This window comes from Peromyscus eremicus, chromosome 8a (genome assembly GCF_949786415.1).
Source record: "Peromyscus eremicus chromosome 8a, PerEre_H2_v1, whole genome shotgun sequence".
Classification (NCBI taxonomy): Eukaryota; Metazoa; Chordata; class Mammalia; order Rodentia; family Cricetidae; genus Peromyscus; species Peromyscus eremicus.
This window is the reverse complement of record NC_081423.1, coordinates 87,143,556-87,163,143: the sequence shown is the minus strand read 5'-3', so window position 1 is coordinate 87,163,143 and position 19,588 is coordinate 87,143,556. Positions and strand designations below refer to the sequence as shown.

The 19,588-nt window shown below is 37.0% G+C and overlaps 1 protein-coding gene across 1 annotated transcript in view; it reads right to left on the bottom strand.

Annotated features, from left to right (window-relative positions):
* Positions 1 to 19,588, bottom strand: part of LOC131917107 (uncharacterized) — a 159,412-nt gene that overhangs the window by 117,219 nt on the left and 22,605 nt on the right. Inside the window, exons 14-28 of the mRNA XM_059270741.1 lie at positions 19,438 to 19,542; positions 18,853 to 18,906; positions 18,205 to 18,309; positions 15,197 to 15,250; positions 14,545 to 14,649; positions 12,796 to 12,849; positions 12,206 to 12,310; positions 9,467 to 9,520; positions 8,731 to 8,835; positions 7,734 to 7,787; positions 6,074 to 6,178; positions 4,739 to 4,792; positions 3,429 to 3,533; positions 829 to 882; positions 109 to 213 (exon numbers count right to left, since the gene is read on the bottom strand). Coding sequence (XP_059126724.1) covers positions 109 to 213; positions 829 to 882; positions 3,429 to 3,533; positions 4,739 to 4,792; positions 6,074 to 6,178; positions 7,734 to 7,787; positions 8,731 to 8,835; positions 9,467 to 9,520; positions 12,206 to 12,310; positions 12,796 to 12,849; positions 14,545 to 14,649; positions 15,197 to 15,250; positions 18,205 to 18,309; positions 18,853 to 18,906; positions 19,438 to 19,542 — 1,218 coding nt within the window. The remainder of the gene's footprint in view (positions 1 to 108; positions 214 to 828; positions 883 to 3,428; positions 3,534 to 4,738; positions 4,793 to 6,073; positions 6,179 to 7,733; positions 7,788 to 8,730; positions 8,836 to 9,466; positions 9,521 to 12,205; positions 12,311 to 12,795; positions 12,850 to 14,544; positions 14,650 to 15,196; positions 15,251 to 18,204; positions 18,310 to 18,852; positions 18,907 to 19,437; positions 19,543 to 19,588) is intronic.

The following is a 19,588-nucleotide window of genomic DNA, read 5'->3' as shown; positions in this document are numbered from 1 at the left end:
GCACTACCACCACCACCACAACAACAACAACAACAAAAAAAAAACTCAAAAAAACCAAAAAATCTTGAGTTCCAGTACTTTTGGGGCTGTTAGATCTTACACACTTACCATGCACTGGTAAGCTCTTGGTCATATCCTCAAATTCTGTTCCTGAAACTTTCCTCCCCATGTTTTTCACCACTGTGTCCAGTTTGTTGACATCAGCCTTCCCTCCTTATGGGGAAAAAAGACCATGAAGAAAAATTGGTGACAAACTGTGACAAATATAGCTATTTCCTGGCTATTACAGGATTTTCAGTATGAGGGTCAAGATCCACAGAGGACAGTTTAAATGCACAAAATCATAATACAGTGAAATAAAATTTCTTTTCTGAGTCTTTTTAAAAAAATAGAATCAGTCATATTTCAAATGGTTTTAGAGATATTAATATCTACCCACAGAATGAAACAATAAAAATCCCTCTTAGGGGATTTTGGATAGTGTAATGATCATTTGTTTTTCTGATATCTCCATGAATTTTTCCTAGATCTGCAACAGATTTTTAAATTGTTAATAATTTTCTTTGTTATTCATTGTTCAGATTTCCACTTTGTTTTCTGCCACACTAATGACTTGAAAGCTCCAGCACAAAACGGGGAATCTATCTGAGAATCAACAGAACTAGGTGCTAGGATGCAGCTAGCCGTACAGAGGATGAGGCACAGATAGCAACCACAGATTAATAGGAGACATAAAGACACAAGCGGATTGAAGACTTGGCAATTCATTAACTATAAAGTGTTACAAATGGAAAATACTAATGTCAGGTTTAATTGCCTTTCACTCACTTTTAAGAGATTTCAGAGTGTCCATTAATCTGTTATGGTAGGAATTTCCATCAACTGTAAGGAAAAACACAGTCAAGGTAGGATGAGTTGGAGTTAATCTTTTGAACCTTAGTCAGTGAACTATTAGTACTGATCATGCCGAAACAGACATCTTAATTTCTGATCATTTCCTTTATTCCCTTCTGTGACATCTCTATACTTTTTTTTTTTTTAATCTTATCTACTGGAATCAAACGTCTTTGTGGAAGTGAGGGAGAAAAAATGAGTTTTGAGGTTAACATTGAAAAATGTTTCATATGTTAGAGGGTTTTACCTGCATGGTTGAATGTACAACACATGAGTGCAGTGGTCACAGAGGCCACAAGAGGACACTGAATTCCCCTAGAACCAGAGTTACAGATGGCTGGGAGCGGTCATCTGGGTGCTAGTAATCAAACCTGGGTCCTCTGCAAAAGCAGCAAGTGCATTTAGCTACTGAGACTTCTCTCCAGCTTTCAAGGTTAATATTTTGACCTAATGCAGTGATTACCAGATTTTTTTTAATCACAGATAATTCATATACATATAAGTATGAAAGGCAAATTTTAAAACCTTCAGAGGAAAATACAGGATATTTTTATGAGTTTGCAGTAAAGATGCATAAAAATTCAAATCTTAAAAGGAATTTACATAAATTTGAAGAGCATATGTGTCATAATGAAAATGTAAAGCCATATCAACTTCAAGGAATATTTTTTAAATGTAAACAAAACTTAGTATTTAAAACAAGCAAGCAAAGTGAGAGCCACCCTCCCCACACTTGCTTTATAAATAAAGTTTTACTGGTGCACAGCTATAACAATTTTTTTAACCTGTTAACCATGGATAATTTTGGCTACAACAAGAGAGCTGAGAAGTTTTGATAGAGGCAGTAAAGTCTAGAATATTTGCCATCTGGCTTTTTGAGGAAATCGTTTGCTTGCTCCTGGCATGGAATACAAAGAACTTTAACAAAGAAGAAAGAAAAATAGAAGCCAACTAGGAGACTATAAGGCAAAAGTCACAAGATGGGCACTTTACAAAGAATGAAATAACTGTTTATAAATATATGAAAATATCCATCAGAGATTAGCCAACATTTGACAATATGAGGCATGGGGAAGCAAAGGGAGAAATTCTTCTGGAGCAGTCATGAGCTTGTTAAATATTCTGGGTTCCATCTTCCTTAAGATGCATGGTAGGATTCCCAGCCAAACATAGTTACACTTTCCAAGGATGTTTCTGCCCTAGGATATTTCTTTGCCTGTTGGACTGTCTGAAATTTTTTTTTTTTTTTTTTTTTTTTTTTTTTTTTTTTTTTGGTTTTTCGAGATAGGGTTTCTCTGTGTAGCTTTGCGCCTCTCCTGGAACTCACTTGGTAGCCCAGGCTGGCCTCGAACTCACAGAGATCCGCCTGGCTCTGCCTCCCGAGTGCTGGGATTAAAGGCGTGCGCCACCACCGCCCGGCTGACTGTCTGAAAATTTAAAGACAATAAAAGAACACAAGAAGGGCTGGTGAGGTGACTCAAGTGTAAAGGTATCTGCTGTCAAGACTGATGACAGGAGTCCAGCCTTCAGGACACACGTGGCAGAAGGAGACATGTGCAACATGGCATGAGGCACACACACATACATACACATAAACACACACACACAAATATACTAAAAATGTTTTGAAGGAACATGAGAAAAGGCTTGGGAATAATGCAATTAGTACCTTGACCATGGATGGCCACAGTACTATGGGTAAAATGTGACATTAAACACATGTAACTTTTTGTCTATCAAACTACTATCAGAAAAACATGAGTAGAAACAACATAGGATCTCTCAATCACAACAAAAAAATTATAGAACAAACTATCTAAGAAGTAACAATGTAAGTATTAAGTTAAAGGAAGGTTGGTTATTATAACAGGGAATATTTATATATATGTATATATTCATTATTTAGAATTTTAAGGAGGTATCTATAAGGAAAATATACACATTTATTTATTTATTTATATGTATGTATGTATGTATATATGTTTGTATGTATGTATGTATGTATGTATAATGAGTGTTTTGCCTGCAGGTGGGTCTGTGTACCATGTGTGGCCAGCAGAGGCCAGAAGAGGGCATCAGATGTCCTGGAATTGTATTTATAGATGGTTGTGAACCACCTTTGTATATGGGTGCTGGGAATTGGACCCTGGTCCTCTGCAAGAGCAGCCACTGCTCCTTACCAATTAGCCATCTCACCATCACCTCTAGAAAAATTTTAAAAGCCAGTTTGCTTTTTTTCCTCTTTGGAAGTGCAACTCACTTAAGGAGTGAAGATTCAAATGAGAGTACTATTCCTCTTTACTATAAGGGGCCTTTTCGGGGTATCGTTTTGTTTTTCCTACATAAAAGCATTGTTTTTTTATCTAAAGAATTGAAGAAAGGTTAAATGGCCCTGTTGGGCTTGCTCGTACAGCATATCTGGGACATCTGTTCTTACTGTTTCCCTGGCCATCAGAATGAAGATTAGTAAAATCCTCATAAGCGAGCTTCTGCCCAAGCTCTCCTGATGCCTAAAGTGCTGCTTACATGCTTACCGTCAACAGGGAGATTTTTCAACAGGTCTGCATATTCCTGCTGTGTGAGCTCTACTCCCATGTCTTCAAGAATATTCTTCACATCTTTGATATTTTCTTCATTTCCTGAAAATAAAAGAAGAAAAGGTGACAAATTCATATGTTACTCTGAGACTAGATGGTACTTTAAAATATTTGTGGGGCTAGAGAGACGGCGTGGCACTGGCTGCTCTTCCAGAGGCCCTGCATTTGATGCCCAGTACCCACATGTTGGACCACAACCATCTTTAACTCCAGTTACAGAGGATTTGGTGCCCTCTTCTGACTATCCTGGGCACCATGCATACATGTGGTGTCCAGACATACATGCAGGCAAAACACACACACATAAAAAAAGATTAAATAAATCATTTTTTTGTATCAGGTGCCATGGCACATGGCTCTAATTCTATCACTCAGGAGGTAGAGCCAAGAGGCTCATTCAAAAGATCAAGCCTAGCATGGTTGATATAGTTTGAGGCCAGCCTGTGCTATATAGGGAGACCCTGTTTCAAAAAGTAAATGGAGGGCTGGAGAGATAGATCAGTGGTTAAGAGTAGTGGCTGCTCTTCCAGAGGACCTGGGTTAAATTCCTGGCACCCACGTGGCAGCTCAAAACTGTAACTCCACTTCCAGGGGATCTGACACCCTCACACAGACATATATGCAGGCAAAACATCAATGTTTATAAAATAAAAAGAAATAAATCACTTAAAAAAACTAAAATGAAAAAAATGAATGAACAAACAGTTGTGACTATTCAGTGTTAACCTCAATTGCTAATTGAACAAAAAAGCAAAGGCCCCACCTAATCACTCCTAATGTGGTGAAAAAGAGGATTTCTTGTCTTTGTCCTAGTAAATCAGGTGATTTCAAACAGACATCAAAAATAGCACATAATCAAACATTTATTGAAGAATTCATTTTATATTTTAACCATTTGGACAATTGATTAAAATAGTCAGATGTTGAATGGTTTTGTTATTCAAATTATGTTTATATTTTCACCAAACATGACTTCATAATTTATACTTCTGTATTTTTTAAGGGATAGAGAACCGAAGTTACATTAATTAAAAAAAAAGATAGAGCAAAGGGATCTTACTGTTAACAAAGAACAGTTCAAAGAATTACCTTTAAAATACAGACAACTCAAAGTTGTAATTGTGACTAACTAGATGTTAGCAAGAACAAAAGAGGAGACTAGAGACATCAAGACAGTTACTATTCAGTGATGACAGTGACATCATTGAATAGATTTATAGATGGATTTATAGAAAGTCATGTCTCACCTATGAGAGCTTTTACTTCATTCATCAAGTCTTGGAAATTAATCTTCCCATCACCTATAAGAACAGATATTAGGACACAAACATTGTCAAAGAGAAAAATATGCAAATAAAATTTACTTGACCCAAGCAAATTCTCCCTATTATGTTCTGAAAATCATCCTTCAATTATAATGATCAGCTCTTAGGAAGCCATGACATATCAGTCAAAGGTACTTGTCCCCATTTCTTAACTAAAAGGTGATTTTAAGGATGTTAACTTTATAACAATGTTTTCTGTGGTTTTCTACTTACGTATTATGTTCTACAATTAAAGTACCAGCCGGGCAGTGGTGGCGCACGCCTTTAATCCCAGCACTCGGGAGGCAGAGCCAGGTGGATCTCTGTGAGTTCGAGGCCAGCCTGGGCTACCAAGTGAGTTCCAGGAAAGGCGCAAAGCTACACAGAGAAACCCTGTCTCGAAAAACCAAAAAAAAGAAAGAAAAAAAAATACAGTTAAAGTACCAATTAAGAAGAATACATGGACTAAAATGCCAATTAAAGGAAAAACATTTTTAAAGAAAATTCAGTTTGTAAGGTTTACAAAAAGTGTGAAGATTCAGATGGATGATAAAAGATGAACCACGTACGTGCTAAACATAGTGCTGTGCATAAGACCCATGCAAGCCCCAAACTGGACCAAATCCACTGCGGCAACGTGAAGGCAGGGAGTGTTAAAAGCTATCAAAAGGACATTTGATGATAATAAGATTATTTAAATGGAAAAGAGAACCAATCTGAATCTGTATGTACTTAATACAGTTTCATATCTGTAAAGCAAACATCAACAAAACATCACAGCTTTAGACTAACCCACAGTCTAATGCCTGCTAGCTGTTATTTCATTTGAGAGCCCACCCTAGGGGACACTGCTCTGCCAAGGACTCTTTTTTGGGGGACTCCAGCTGCTGCCTTCATGGGACTTCCTCAGTCCATTTCTGCCTTCATGCTGTAAGCCCTGCTTTTGATGATGTTACTTTCTGCTCATTTGTTCTTTCATGGGAGAGGATGCTCCCCCATCCCTGGAACTCTATTAGGATCTCCAGCTGACTGCCTTAGGGCTTCGTCAGTTGGTTTCTGCTGGATGCTCTGAGCACCTTATTTGATGTCTGTCTGTCTCTTCTTTTACTTTAGACTGTAATATACCCAATGAATTCTAATAATTTGACCCCAAGCTGAAATTTGCATTTGGAAATTAAAAATAACAATCTTAGGAAAACTCAGCAAGGTACAAAAGGAGAGTTCAATGAACTAGTGTGCAAGTGATGCGCTACACAAGCAGAGAACTATAGAGCTCACCGTTATCTGGTAGGTTTTCTTTTAATTGATCCAGCTCCTTTTCTTCGAGTTTTATTCCCATGGTTTCCAGAAGAGTGTTTATTTTATTTGTTTTAACCTTTCCTCCTTAGAAAAAGAGGTATAAAGAATGAGAAAATATATTAAAATGAAAGATGCTTTAAGTATTAGAAATGTTAGCTGTGTTACATTAAAATACAAAGTAAAGAAAACAATGCATTTCTAGATACTAATACTGTTTTTAAATATGATTGAATATCATTAGAACTCTGTACTAAATAACAGCACTGGTAAAACTCCAAATTATAACAGAAGAAAATGAATGAAGTGCAAAGCAGAGGGACTTTGAAACAGGACTAGTTGCTTCCACAGAGACTTTGGAATTTCAATAGACCTGGTTTATCCATGCCTGAAGATAGTTTTTGAGTATACATTATGAAAAAGATGGGGGGGGGCTCTTATTGGTTTAAAAATGCATACCTGTCTCTATAAACTACCTGAGATGATATCAGAGACATGAGTAGAATTTTCTGAAGCTGAACATGAATTGGGGATGGTAGTGTGTGGAGAAGAAAATGATTTTAAAATTGTAAAGCAGGAGCCAAAAGATTAGAGAAGCTTGTTAACATGGGGTCCATGGGATGAGAGACCCACCAGGGAGAGTTACCTGTGAGGCTCCTGGAAATCAGTGCTTCATTTTTTTTTTGGTTTTTCGAGACAGGGTTTCTCTGTGTAGCTTTGCGCCTTTCCTGGAACTCACTTGGTAGCCCAGGCTGGCCTCGAACTCACAGAGATCCACCTGCCTCTGCCTCCCGAGTGCTGGGATTAAAGGCGTGCGCCACCACCGCCCGGCCAGTGCTTCATTTTTTAATGGTGACATTCAACTCACTTAATGGTAACATTCTTCAAGGAAGATTTTGGCTGTCTTCTTCCAAAAGGCCTAGGAATGCCAGGAAGCACTCTTTCTACCACTGGAGCATTCCTCTTAACAGGTATCCAATGTAGAGCGAGCTTCTAGCTCTTTAATCATTCCCCAAATTCTTCCTCTTTTTTGAAGTAATTAGTGGAGAAAACCTGAGCTATAATCTTATGTGTTTGTCTACAGATTTTCTTAGCTAGATGTCACTAAAAATACATTCTAGTTAAAGAAATAATAATGAAATAATGGACTTTGTTCTACCAGCTCACCAGGCAGAGGCACCTGCCACCAAGTCTGATGACTTGAGTTTGACCCCTAGGACCCACACAGTAGGAGGGGAGAACCAACTCCCACAAGTTGTCCTCTGACCTCGTCATGTGCGCCACGCACGCGCACAGGTGCTCACACACACAAAATAAGTTCTTGTAAGAGGAAAATAATGCTTAATATTTCTGACAGTGAATATGATTAATTTGAGGTCGCCTGTACTTCCTTAGCTAATTCCAGGGTCATTTTTGTCATCGTCACACTTTATATATCTATCTAGAAATCAAATGGCAATTTGACAGTTTATTTTGCAAAATTTAAGACATTGTGAGACCTTTTACAAAGACAAAAACAAGTCATAGAGGTAAAAACATTTATAACGAAGAAATAAATTTCTGAATATAAATTCAGAAAGAAGGGTATGATATCTCTAAAAACACAACTTAAACATCAATTTTCAAATTGCTTGTTACTCACCTTCGAAAGACTTTACCTCATTCAACAATCTGTTTTTATAGATCTTCCCAGAGTCTATAATGAAAAACATACTTAATGTCAAGCAAAATGTGATACAGATGCTCATAAAAACACATATTTCTTTCTTTCTCCTTATTGTAGTCAATTTTATTAGGTTTTTCTTTTGAGGTGTGGTCACTGTAGCATAGGCTGGTCTTGAACTTCTTGCACCTCCTGAGTACTAGTATTAGAGACTTGTGCAAACACACTCAGTTACACACATTTCTCTCTTTCAGGAAGAATTTTTACTATTTATTGAATAAATATGTTTTTATGCCCCCAATAAAAACAGAAGAATTTAAAAAATGAGTACTATCAGTCTGACAGACTATACAATTTAAACACCTGAGATAATTTTTATTTTAGAATTCCATACATGAACACAATGTATTTTTATCACAGCCATCTGCCTTGTACCCCTTCCTGTGTCTTTATCTTAAATTCATGTCCTCTTCCTCTACAATTATTGTTGTTATAGATATTGCAGTGTATATCTTACTGAATCTCATCAGTGTTTGCACATATGTGTGGGCCTATGGTTGACCACTTCAACATGGGCAACCTATCAGCAGGCCTGACCTTGAAGAAAACTGACTCTCCCATCTTCAGCAACATCCACTTCCTGTAGCTCACAAACTCTCTGTAGAATAGCTGTCTGCGCCTAAGAAGATTTTAATAGGCTCAACTATGCTGATGCTCATTTCTTTCTTTCATTTTCCTTCTTTCACCTGATTCATCAGCAGCTTCCTTTTATTTTCCTTCTTAGGCTAGTGTTGCACCTGGCTGGAGGGGCTGACAGTCCAGTGCCTGCTTATGCCCCGATGTTCTGGATTAAAAGGGAGAGGGTCTTTCTAAGCACAACATAAACTTTATTCATAAAATGTTTGAGATACTATGTACTAAAAGGAGGAACCTCCCCACAGTCCTATCAAACTAAGCTCCCGTCTGTACAACGTACCGTCAACAGGCAGCTCATTCATCAGCTTCATCCGTTCTTTATCTGTCAGCTCAAGGCCCATTTTGTTTATCATAGCAGGAAGAAATCTCATGTCCAACTTTGGTCCTTTGAAAAACACGAAATATTATCATCCTAAACATTATAATTATTTCAAGAAGCAATGTAATGTTAAAGAAGGGTTTTTAAACCTAAGAGAAAAATTAAAACACTAAAATATATGTATACAGAATCAAGAGGGTCACGTCATATTTTCTGCTTACATAGAAATGTTGGGATATATTTTATGATATGAGGATGAGTCAAAGGAGAAGGGAATAAATTTCATTTGTATGACTCCTAATTAAGATATCAGAATCAGTTCATTTGTGCATCTTAACCAGAAAGTACTGTATATTGTCTTTTTTCTGTTTTTTTTTCTAAAATATGTTATTTGTTCTTGATGTAGATAATAACAAAGTATTTTATGGTTGTTACTTGATATAGTCTGGTTTGGGTGTTTATTAATAATGCTCCAGGAAGTGATACTGCCAAAATAAATGCCCTAGAGAGCTCAGAAGTTAATGTTTTACACATTTAACCAGCATAAGGGCGAACTGTAGGACAAAAAAACACACTTATTAAAAAAATATTAAAAATTAAAACAAAAAAGATAAGGAATAGAATAGCAGAAAAATCTGTTTGAAACTATACTACTGCATAGTCTGAGGGGTTTGTTAGTATACAAGTTCTCACTCACCTGTAAATGCGTCTAACCCCTTCAACAAGTTTTTCATTGAAACTTTTCCATGTACTGTAAGAAGAAATTCAAATAAAGAAATGTATCATGTGATTTAAAAATAGCAAGAGGAAAAGATTCTAGCAGCACATTTGAGAATTTCTGCAGCTTTATCTTTTTCATGAGGATGAGTCAGAATAAAGAAACAAAATGCTAAAAACTCAACAATTTCAACAATGCTACTGTTATTCAGTTCTACTCAAACCTTCCACATTCAAGGGTAAGACTCAGGGGCATTTACGTTAAATAACTTTTATTTAGATCAGATCACTAAAACAGGATTTAGAGCTGTTTTATACTACACTTAATGATGTTTCAATTTGGAGTTTACTAACCATTTGCTCATGTTATAAGTTCTCAATCAGTATTTACCTATTTTTCTGGGCAGACTTGCTAATTCTTTTGTAGTGTGAGTGCTAACTCCAAGGTGTTTCTGGGTTGGAGGATTACACTTACTGTTCCATTACTATCTGCACAATAAAAAGTGACACCTCTGAGCAGATGGTATTTAAGGTATTTCCCCTAAGGTGTCAAAACTAATGTAGTCAGAATAATATTAGAGAGTGGCCTTCAGGGGAAGAGACAGAGAAAGAGACGGAGGGAGGGAGGGACAGAGGGAAGGAGAAAGCACAAGAGAGAATTATTGCTAGTACTAAATACAATGTCAATAGCAACTCATTCTATGGTAGTAGTGTAAGTCATTTAAGAGGAACCTTGTATCTCTAATAAACATTTGGAAATGTTTCATAAATAGCACATCTGCAGTAATCAATACCCAGGAAGAACATCACCATCACTAAATTAGTGAGACTCAGCAGGATACGGATGCATATTTATACAAGATTACTATAAATGTTAATAACTAAATGGAAAAAATTCCATTAAATTTTCTGATGAAGATATTAATTTCGACTTATTCTTATCTTGTAAAAGTAAATAGGTGCATACCCCATATGACCCAGGTTTTCTAGAGTATATACTTCTACTTCTAGGTATATATCTGAAAAAATTCTTGGACATGTGCATCACGAGGCACACTTTGCGAAGGAATCATTGTAATGGTGAGAACTAGAAACAATGAAAATATCCACTAAGTAGGAAAATCATAATTAGATTGTGGTATATTCATGAATTAAAATATTTCATAGCAACAAGGAAGTATTACTCTTGTGGTATTTTTAGGCATTTGGGGGAATTCAATATTGAGGAAGTAAGTTCCAGAAAATCTGTGAGGCATTGTAAGATAACATTTTAATAAAACTCACAAACAGGAAAATACATATTTATTTTGAAATATTGTTTAGGAACACATACCCACACCCACACATTTATCTGAAACAAGTGCTTTTAAAACAAGGAGACTATAAACATAAAATTTAGCATAGCAGTTGACTAGCAAAGGTGTGAGATGAAGGAAGAGCCCATATGAACACAAGAATCACTGTTTATTTGTAGTGCTTAAGTTACATTAAGGAATCACAGCTTTTCATTTACAAATACTTTATAATATGTATTGTATAAAGCATAATTTTACATTCCCAAACATCATATTTAAAACTATGTATTCAATATCAGCTGCATTCAAATCATGCACGGTTTCCTTTGCATAACTCTTGCCAATCATTGGTAGAACAGTTGGCCAGTACTTCAATGTGCATGGCCAAAATCAGTTGGCAAGAGTATCACATTGTCAGTTACATGTATTTCAGTGGCTTTTTATGCTGCTCCATACCTAACATGTCTTTTATTGTCTCACTTTTTATATCTTATGAAATTTGGATGATTTGAACAAAGTGTAAAGAAATACATTTAGATAAATCCAGAATTGTAATTATTTTTCAACTGAATTTTTGCAATTTAAGCACTTCCTACTATTTAACAGGTAGTAAGCATATCTGAATACACAAGTAATACTGTTAGAAGTAAATGAGTACATTTATAGGAATATATCTGAAAATAATATATATCCTACTGAAGGGCACAGCCATCACTGGCAATAATAAAATGACATGGCATGTGATCAAAATGAATACTTTTAGCCAAGAGTTTCCCCCAGGTTCATATTCACCCACTTTACTCATTTGTGGTTGAATTCCTCTGTGATTTGATGCACACAGCTGTTATCACCATCCCAGGCAGAGGCAGCTGGAGTCCAAGAAGACAAAGCTTAGACCAGGATGGGTGGCTCAGAACAGAGGGGTGTGCCAACAATGCTGGTGTGAATCCTGCATCGTCCTTGCCCTGTGCCAGCTGTCTGGTTTTGCCACGCTTCATGGCGAAGGAATGTGTGCTCAACCTATCATTCTCTCCTGTCCCTTGCTTGCTTGTTTTCTTGGACAGTGGCAAATGTCTCGATTAAGTGGGATTAGTGACTGTGGAAATAATCATTTCGGTGGATGGCTGAGGTGCTTAAATCACTCCTCCCTTAGCATTCATTTGTCACTTTCAGACAATTCACCTTTAACATTTTCATTGTACTGTCCCCCCCTTCAGCTCCTCCTAGCCCAGTAGAATACCCAAATAAATTCACTTTACCACGTGAGTGACAAGAACTGTATCACAAAGGACAAAAACATGAGGCCATCACTTTCTTTCAATTTAAAAAGCCCAGCTGTGTCTGATGAACATTTAGGGATTGACTAACTGATGCATACACACAAGTCTCAGATTTTCTGACTTAAACATATCTTAAATGCTCACCATCGGCAGGCACATTTTTCTTCAGATCCTTAATTTCATCATTTGTTAGCTTCCACCCCATATTTTTCAAAATTGTGTCGATTTTATTGACATCAACAGTCCCATCTAGGAAAATCAAGAGGAATTAGTAAAATCTGATGGATTTTTAATTCCAATGCTCCTCATTTTAATTAAGTTTCCAGTTTTAGTGAGACCATTTAGTCCACAAAAATGTCAAAATAGGCTTAAAAATGGAATATATTTCCTCAGTTTAAACTGTGGTACTATGTTCACAGAACTCCCTTGGAGCAGCATAAAGTCTCATCCATTAAATATTGTCAAGGTGAACTCAAGTCAATGGCTTCCTTTTTTTTCTCTCCTGGAAGTAGGGATTGAACCGAGGGCCTTATTCATGGTAGAAAAGAACCCTTTGGTTCACATACTTATACAACTTCCTTTTTCAACAAACAGGAATACAATTTAAAAAATGAAAACAAACCCTCTAATGTAAAGATTCTTTGGTAACAAACATATTTACAAAGGAAGATAAAGATGGCATTATGTAGGTAAGTTGATGGGTCTCTGAATTTTTAATTATGTTCTTTACTTACGACTAAGAGACTTCAAACCATCCATCATTCTGTTCTTGTGGACTTTTTCATCAGCTACAAGAAACATAAATCAGGTCACACACAAATGAATCATGGGGAGTCATTAAGGGCAGAAAAACTCATAATTTAAATAAAGAAACTAGTGACTTGTGGGGAGTTGGTTCTCCCCTTCCACCATGTGGGGACTGAACTCAGGCTGTTAGGGTTGGTGGCAAGTGCCTCTACTCTCTGAACTGTCTTGCTAGCTTCCACTTTATGTTTTGGAGACAAAAGCTCTGAGCCTGAAGCTTGACACTGGCTGGCCAGCAAGCCTTTGGGATCTGCCTGTCCCTACTCTCCCAGTGTTAAAACTATAGCCCAGGCTGCCATGCCATTCTTTTTATGTGAGTGCTAAAGATTCGAACTCAGATCCTCATGCTAACACATTGTCTTAGCTACTTTTCTATTGCTGTGTTAAAACACTATGACCAAGGTAACTTAGAAATCATTTAATTTGGGGCTCTCAGTTCCAGAGAGTTGGAGCCCATGACCATCATGGGACGGAGCATGGCCACAGGCAGGCAGGCCTGGTGCTAGAGCACTAAGAGCTCATACCTTGAGTCACAACAATGAGATAGAGCTAATTGGCAACGGTATGAGTTTCTGAAACCTCAAAGCTCACCACCCCCCCCCCCAGTGACATACGTCCTCCAACAAAGCCACATGCCCAGTCCTTCCCAAAAAGTCCTACCAATGGGACCAAGTATTCAAATATGAGCCTATGAGGGCCATTTTCTTTCAAACATCACAGATGACAAGCATTCTCTTCAGCCCATAGATGACATTTTTAAGATGAAGTTAAATTATTCATTTCTTTAAAGTTATTGATAATTTTTATCCTTTACAAGTTTACATACTATATACATTTGGGTATCATATAAAATGATGCTTTTTAAAATTGAGTCTTTTAAAAATAATTTAAAAATTTAAAGTTATTGTATGTGTATGGGTGCTTTGCCAGCATGCATGCCTGGTGCCCACAGAGGCCAGAAGAGGGTGTCAGATCCCCCAAAACTGAAGCTACAGATGATTGTGAGTTGCCATTATGGGTGTTGTGTTTCAAACTTAGGTCCTCTGGAAGAGTAGCCAGTGCTCTCCAGTCACCATATTCACTTATTTTAATTTTATGTGTGTGCGTGCTTTGCCTGAATGTATGTATGTATGTATGTATGTATGTATGTATGTATGTATGTATACTTGGTGTCCAGGGTGGTCTGAAGAGAGCATTGGATCCCCTAATGCATGATTGTGAGATGCCATGTGTGTGTCAGGAACCAAAGCCAGGTCCTCTGCAAGAACAGAAACAGCTCTTAACCACTGAGCCATTGTTCCAGCCCCCTCTCATACCTTTTAACTTTTAAAAGTTATTTTCTCTCCTCCTTCATTGTCAGCCTTCTAGTGCAGTTATAGGTTTCAAGTGTTTCTTTTCAACAAGTCACTGTCATCTGTCTATCTCTCATCTCATCTATCTGTCTATCTATCTATCTATCTATCTATCTATCTATCTATCTATCTATCTGCTATCCATCCATCCATCCATCCATCCATCCAATTGTCCATTTATCTATAATTACATTGGCATGAGATAATTCATCTCCATGAAATTTGAAAGTATTTTTGATGCCTTTTAGAAAATGTTTATAGACATTCTCAGAAGCAATAAAAATGTAAACTACAACCAATACTATATTGGCATTTTAAAATGCTTACCACTGATGGGGAGCTGCTCCAGCAGGTCTCTGTGTTCGTTGTCTGTGAGAGTTATTCCCATTTTCTTCAGAACATTTGCCACATCACAGACATCAATGTCTCCTCCTTCAACATCATAGAATCAGGCGTATGTTAGTGCAGAGAAAACTCTCCTACCTCCAAACACATGTGGAGGTCTCTTCAGTTACAATAGCCATATGAGTGCACACAAATACTCCAAGTGCTCACAATTCTCATTAATTGGGACAGAAATATAATTTTTCAGTCAGTGTAATAATAGACATAAAGATGCAGTTTACAAGAGGTAAATTAGTATATTGTAGGTAAAAAAATCTATTAATTTTATCAGAATTCTATTTCTCTTCTATTTTCCCTGTAAGAGAATTTTTATCTTTATGAAAATCTGCTTATAATATTCTGTGCTAATTTAGATTTTGAAGTCAGTGACTATCATGATAAATATACCAGATGCAAAATAATTTTTCTATCAGATATTGTACTGAAGTAATGCTTAAATGCGAATGTTCTAAACTACAATTGCAGGTACTTCACCAACATGGAAGGAAAGAACAGTAGAAAAGCCAATACAAAATAATAGCACCGTATAAATATATAATTTGGTAAAATTGACTTTAGATGTATAGACACTAACCTGTAATAGATTCTACTGTGTCTAGCACTTTTTCAAGATGAATCTTTCCATCAGCTGCAGGAAAAACCATAATTAGCACAAGAGATTAAAAATTAAGAATTGAAGCCTATCACAACTTAATCTGAATCAATTAAAATTCATTCAGTGTACAATAAGGACAAGAATCTATTCTATGTTTGGTGGAGGATTGGCAAAGAAGTTTAATGTTCTAAGTTTAATGTTCACAGAAATGATAGAATAATAGACTAATGATGTTGGATGGGACTCTGGAAACCCATATTTCTAGTGCAGACCCCAAGTTCTTTCCAGGATTTATGCTGAGTCAGTCAAATATTCACCATCTTCTGTGTGTGTGTGTGTGTGTGTGTGTGTGTGTGTGTTGGGAGGGGAAAGACACAGAAAGTTTTTCTATGTGTAGCCCAGGCTAGCCTCAAATTGCAATCTTTCTGCCTTGGCCTCTGAGTGCAACTACATATATCCACTCACCCTTAGTTACATTTTATCTTTTATTGCTATTTTAACTGATAACTTGGGACGACTGAGGATACACATTATTAATATTCTGTTACTAATGTATTTATAGTCTAGATAACTGTTTCTACCATCTGTGGGGAAAAGGAAACAGCACTAGAGTCATGGACACATGGCACTGGTTCACTGCTAAGAAAGACCACAATCTCTGGTGGGAGGGGCTACGAGGTCCAGGTAGTAAGGAGGAGGTAGGAGGTCAACAACGTGTGGAACAGTTCACCCAGAGTGTGTCCTGGGAAGAACCTACCCAAGGCAACTCTAAGCCCCAGCTTTATTCTATTTTCCTACTAGATCTCATTAGGAAACATGAATTCAATGATAAATTTATGAAGAACTTCAGAATATCAAATGGCAGCCCATTAAATCTGAAACACTACATTCTTCTGAACTTGAGTTTCTATTCACTTTTACTGACCATTCGCCATAAAGCTTGTTCTAAACTCTCATCATAAAAAAAAAAACAAAAAAACTAAAAAGACTCAATACAAACAAGTTCTTTATTCAAAAGACTCCAAAGGAAGGTTGAATGCATGAACTGTAGATCCTGTTCCTTAGGCCTTCATCAAATTTCTAGACAAACCTTTGAAATATATGATTATGAGTCACAATACTATAGAAAACAGCAGGCAGAGATAAGATGTCCAGTAACTAGAGCTTAAGAAACACCAGGTTGGAATAGGGTGGTGACAGAGAAGTTGAGGCCTTCAAGAGAAGGGAGGGATCCTGAAACTTCCACTCTTTAAGTTAGCCACCCTACTGCAGAATTTAAGATGTGCCTAGGAGGTAGCTTGTGACAGACTTCTGCAGCAATCAGCAATTCTTAGCTGGTGAGGCTGGGGAGATGAGCTAGTCAATAAGGCTGCACAAGCATGAGGCCGAATTCAGATCCCCAACACCCATGGAAGAAGACACGTATGCTGCATGAGCCTGTAGTCCTAGAACTGAGAAGAAAGAGGCAAGAAGATCCCTGGAGCTTGTCTAGCCAGCCTAGCCCTAATCAGTAAGCTCTAGGCCAGCAAGAACCTGCATCTTATAAGGTGGCAAGGTGATTAAGGAAGACATCTGACATCAACCGTTGGCCTGCACACACACACACACACACACACACACACACACACACACACACACACACGACTTGTTAATTTGGAATAAAACAGCCGCACAGTGGTTTTGGGCTTGTTACATGGAAACATAGTTTTCTTTCTCAAGGAAGGTAATTGAGGACATGGACCTAACTAACTTGTACTAATTAGATTTAGTTATAGTCATGTAATTTTTCTATAGATGTGCTGGTTGCCCTGAAATCACAGGATGTGCACATGGTTTAGGCAATTATAAATTAATCTCTATTCTTTGCACTCAGAAACAGCAATTTAATTTGTTTTCACTCTATTTAGCCAGTTCACTTTCATTCATTTGTCAAGTATTTTTGGCTTACTCTGTCTCCCTATCTTCATTTCATCCTGTACCAGAGAGAATAACTCTAGTGTATTTAAACATGATACATTTTTTAATTTCAATTGTTTTAAAATAAAAAAAAAGTTTACTCTTTTGTTAAAATAAAACAAATAGGCAGCCATTAGTCCATGGTTGTTTCTGAACTCAGAATCCTTATACAAGTAAGCTGAAACTTAAAAGCATTCCATTTAATTGATAGATTTGAGAAGAAAAAAATCTAAAGAAAAATAAAACTTAACCTGGTTATAAACAACAACCAGCCATTAATCACACCAAAAACAGGTGATCAGTTTCTACAGTTAGACTGTAAATGCCTACATGGCTATCCATGACTGTTTTCTCTGAACTGGAGAGGCTGAGGCAGGAAGGTGGCAAGTTCAAGGCTTTGCTGGGCTACATAGTACAACTTCAGCTCACAAAAAAGAAAACCATCTGCTGCTCACATTGCTGAAATAGCTTTCTGAATTCTCTGAATACCTGGTTCTGAGAGTGGCCCAGACTTTAATGTTCAAAGATACCCTGTTGAATTTGTTCTTTAAACGCCCTACTACACATTGTTCTTAAACTGGAACTAGTTTCTCCCTTCCCTTTGAAAAATAATTTTTATATGTAAGTATCACTTAAATATATATTCATTCTCACAAGTCCACAATGTCAATTCTTGTCTAACATCCACTGTTGTATATAACACTCACCACTAAGGGACATCCAGTGTGGTACACAACACTCACCACTAAGTCACATCCAGTGTGGTACACAACACTCACCACTAAGTCACATCCAGTGTGGTACACAACACTCACCACTAAGTCACATCCAGTGTGGTACACAACACTCACCACTAAGTCACATCCAGTGTGGTACACAACACTCACCACTAAGTCACATCCAGTGTGGTACACAACACTCACCACTAAGTCACACCCAGTGTGGTACACAACACTCACCACTAAGTCACATCCACTGTGGTACACAACACTCACCACTAAGTCACATCCACTGTGGTACACAACACTCACCAGTAAGTGGTAGATTTTCTGTCAGGCTTTCATGTTCTTTATCTGTGAGTTTAATGCCCAGACTTCCCAGAACAGTGTCCAGGTTATTGACTTTAACCATTCCTCCTTGGGAAACAAACAAACAAAAAAAGAATTATGAAGAAAATAGCTAATATACAAAATACGTATATATCTAGGCCTAAAATTTTAATCTTATACTTTAGCACAACAAAAAGTATAAACGTATAATTTATTTGTAGTAGTGAATGGATGTTGAAAGTTAGCATCTTCTTCGTTTCTTGTTAATTGGTTTTAGGGGAAATGATATAAAAATGAAGAATTTTTGATTTGTGAATTCATAGAATAAAGGGGTATTATTTTCCATATTATATTCTGTGTATAGATTTTTTAAATAATTTTTTATTTAAAAAATTTTTTCAAGAGGGATTGGTGTGTAGTTAGATTTTTAAATGATTATTTGACAGTGCAATTTAAAAAGGTTCAAGAATGGACATCTTGTAATGATATAATATGGATAATTATATCAAAGACTGAGTGTAGGAAATGGGAAATCTAAATATAGAGACATAGGCACAATTAAAACATACTGTTATAAATGCATGTGTTGAATTTTAGCAGATTTTTCTGCTGATCACACTTCTTACAAACCTTTCCTAGACTTCACTTCTTCCAACAGTCTGTTCTGAAACACCATTCCAGCATCTACAAGAAAAAAAAAGAGAGAGAAATTTATCTCCCAAGAAAAAGCAAGTCACTCAGTTACTGAGCAACTCACTAGTTCCAGTAAGCAAGATTTTTAAGCTTTTTTTTTAAAAGAGAAATCTTCCCTAACATCCTACGAAATAAAAATAATTTTTAAAAAATAAATTCTTTTAGTGACAAAAATATATACAGCAAAAAAGCCATTGGGGAGAAAAGCAGAAACTATCTCATCCCTTCTGTCTCCTATCCTGTCCCCTTCCCTCCTTTACCCTGGCCTCTCACCCCCTTGTTCACTCTTCTCTCTCATGTGATTGGGGCCCAGGAACCTGAGCGGGCCACACTGCAGCAATTACGTCAATTCTGATGGCAGAATTATTGAAGAGCTTGGTGAGTCTTAGATTTATGACTGAACACATTTTTCCCATTCATTGCCAGCACTTCTTAGAGGAAATAACTGAAGAGATAAGTTTAGGAAACTGTGCAATGACCCCTAGGCATCCAGTCCCTTGAAAAGGCATTTATGTGGCTCACCATCCACGGGGAGGGCATGAAGTAGTGTCTCCTCTTCTCTCTTGTTGAGTTCAATCCCCATGTCTCTCATAACTTGTAGTAGATCATTGACATCAATCTTTTTTCCTTTTGAAAAATAGTAACATTAACATCTGGCCATTTGGAGAACAAT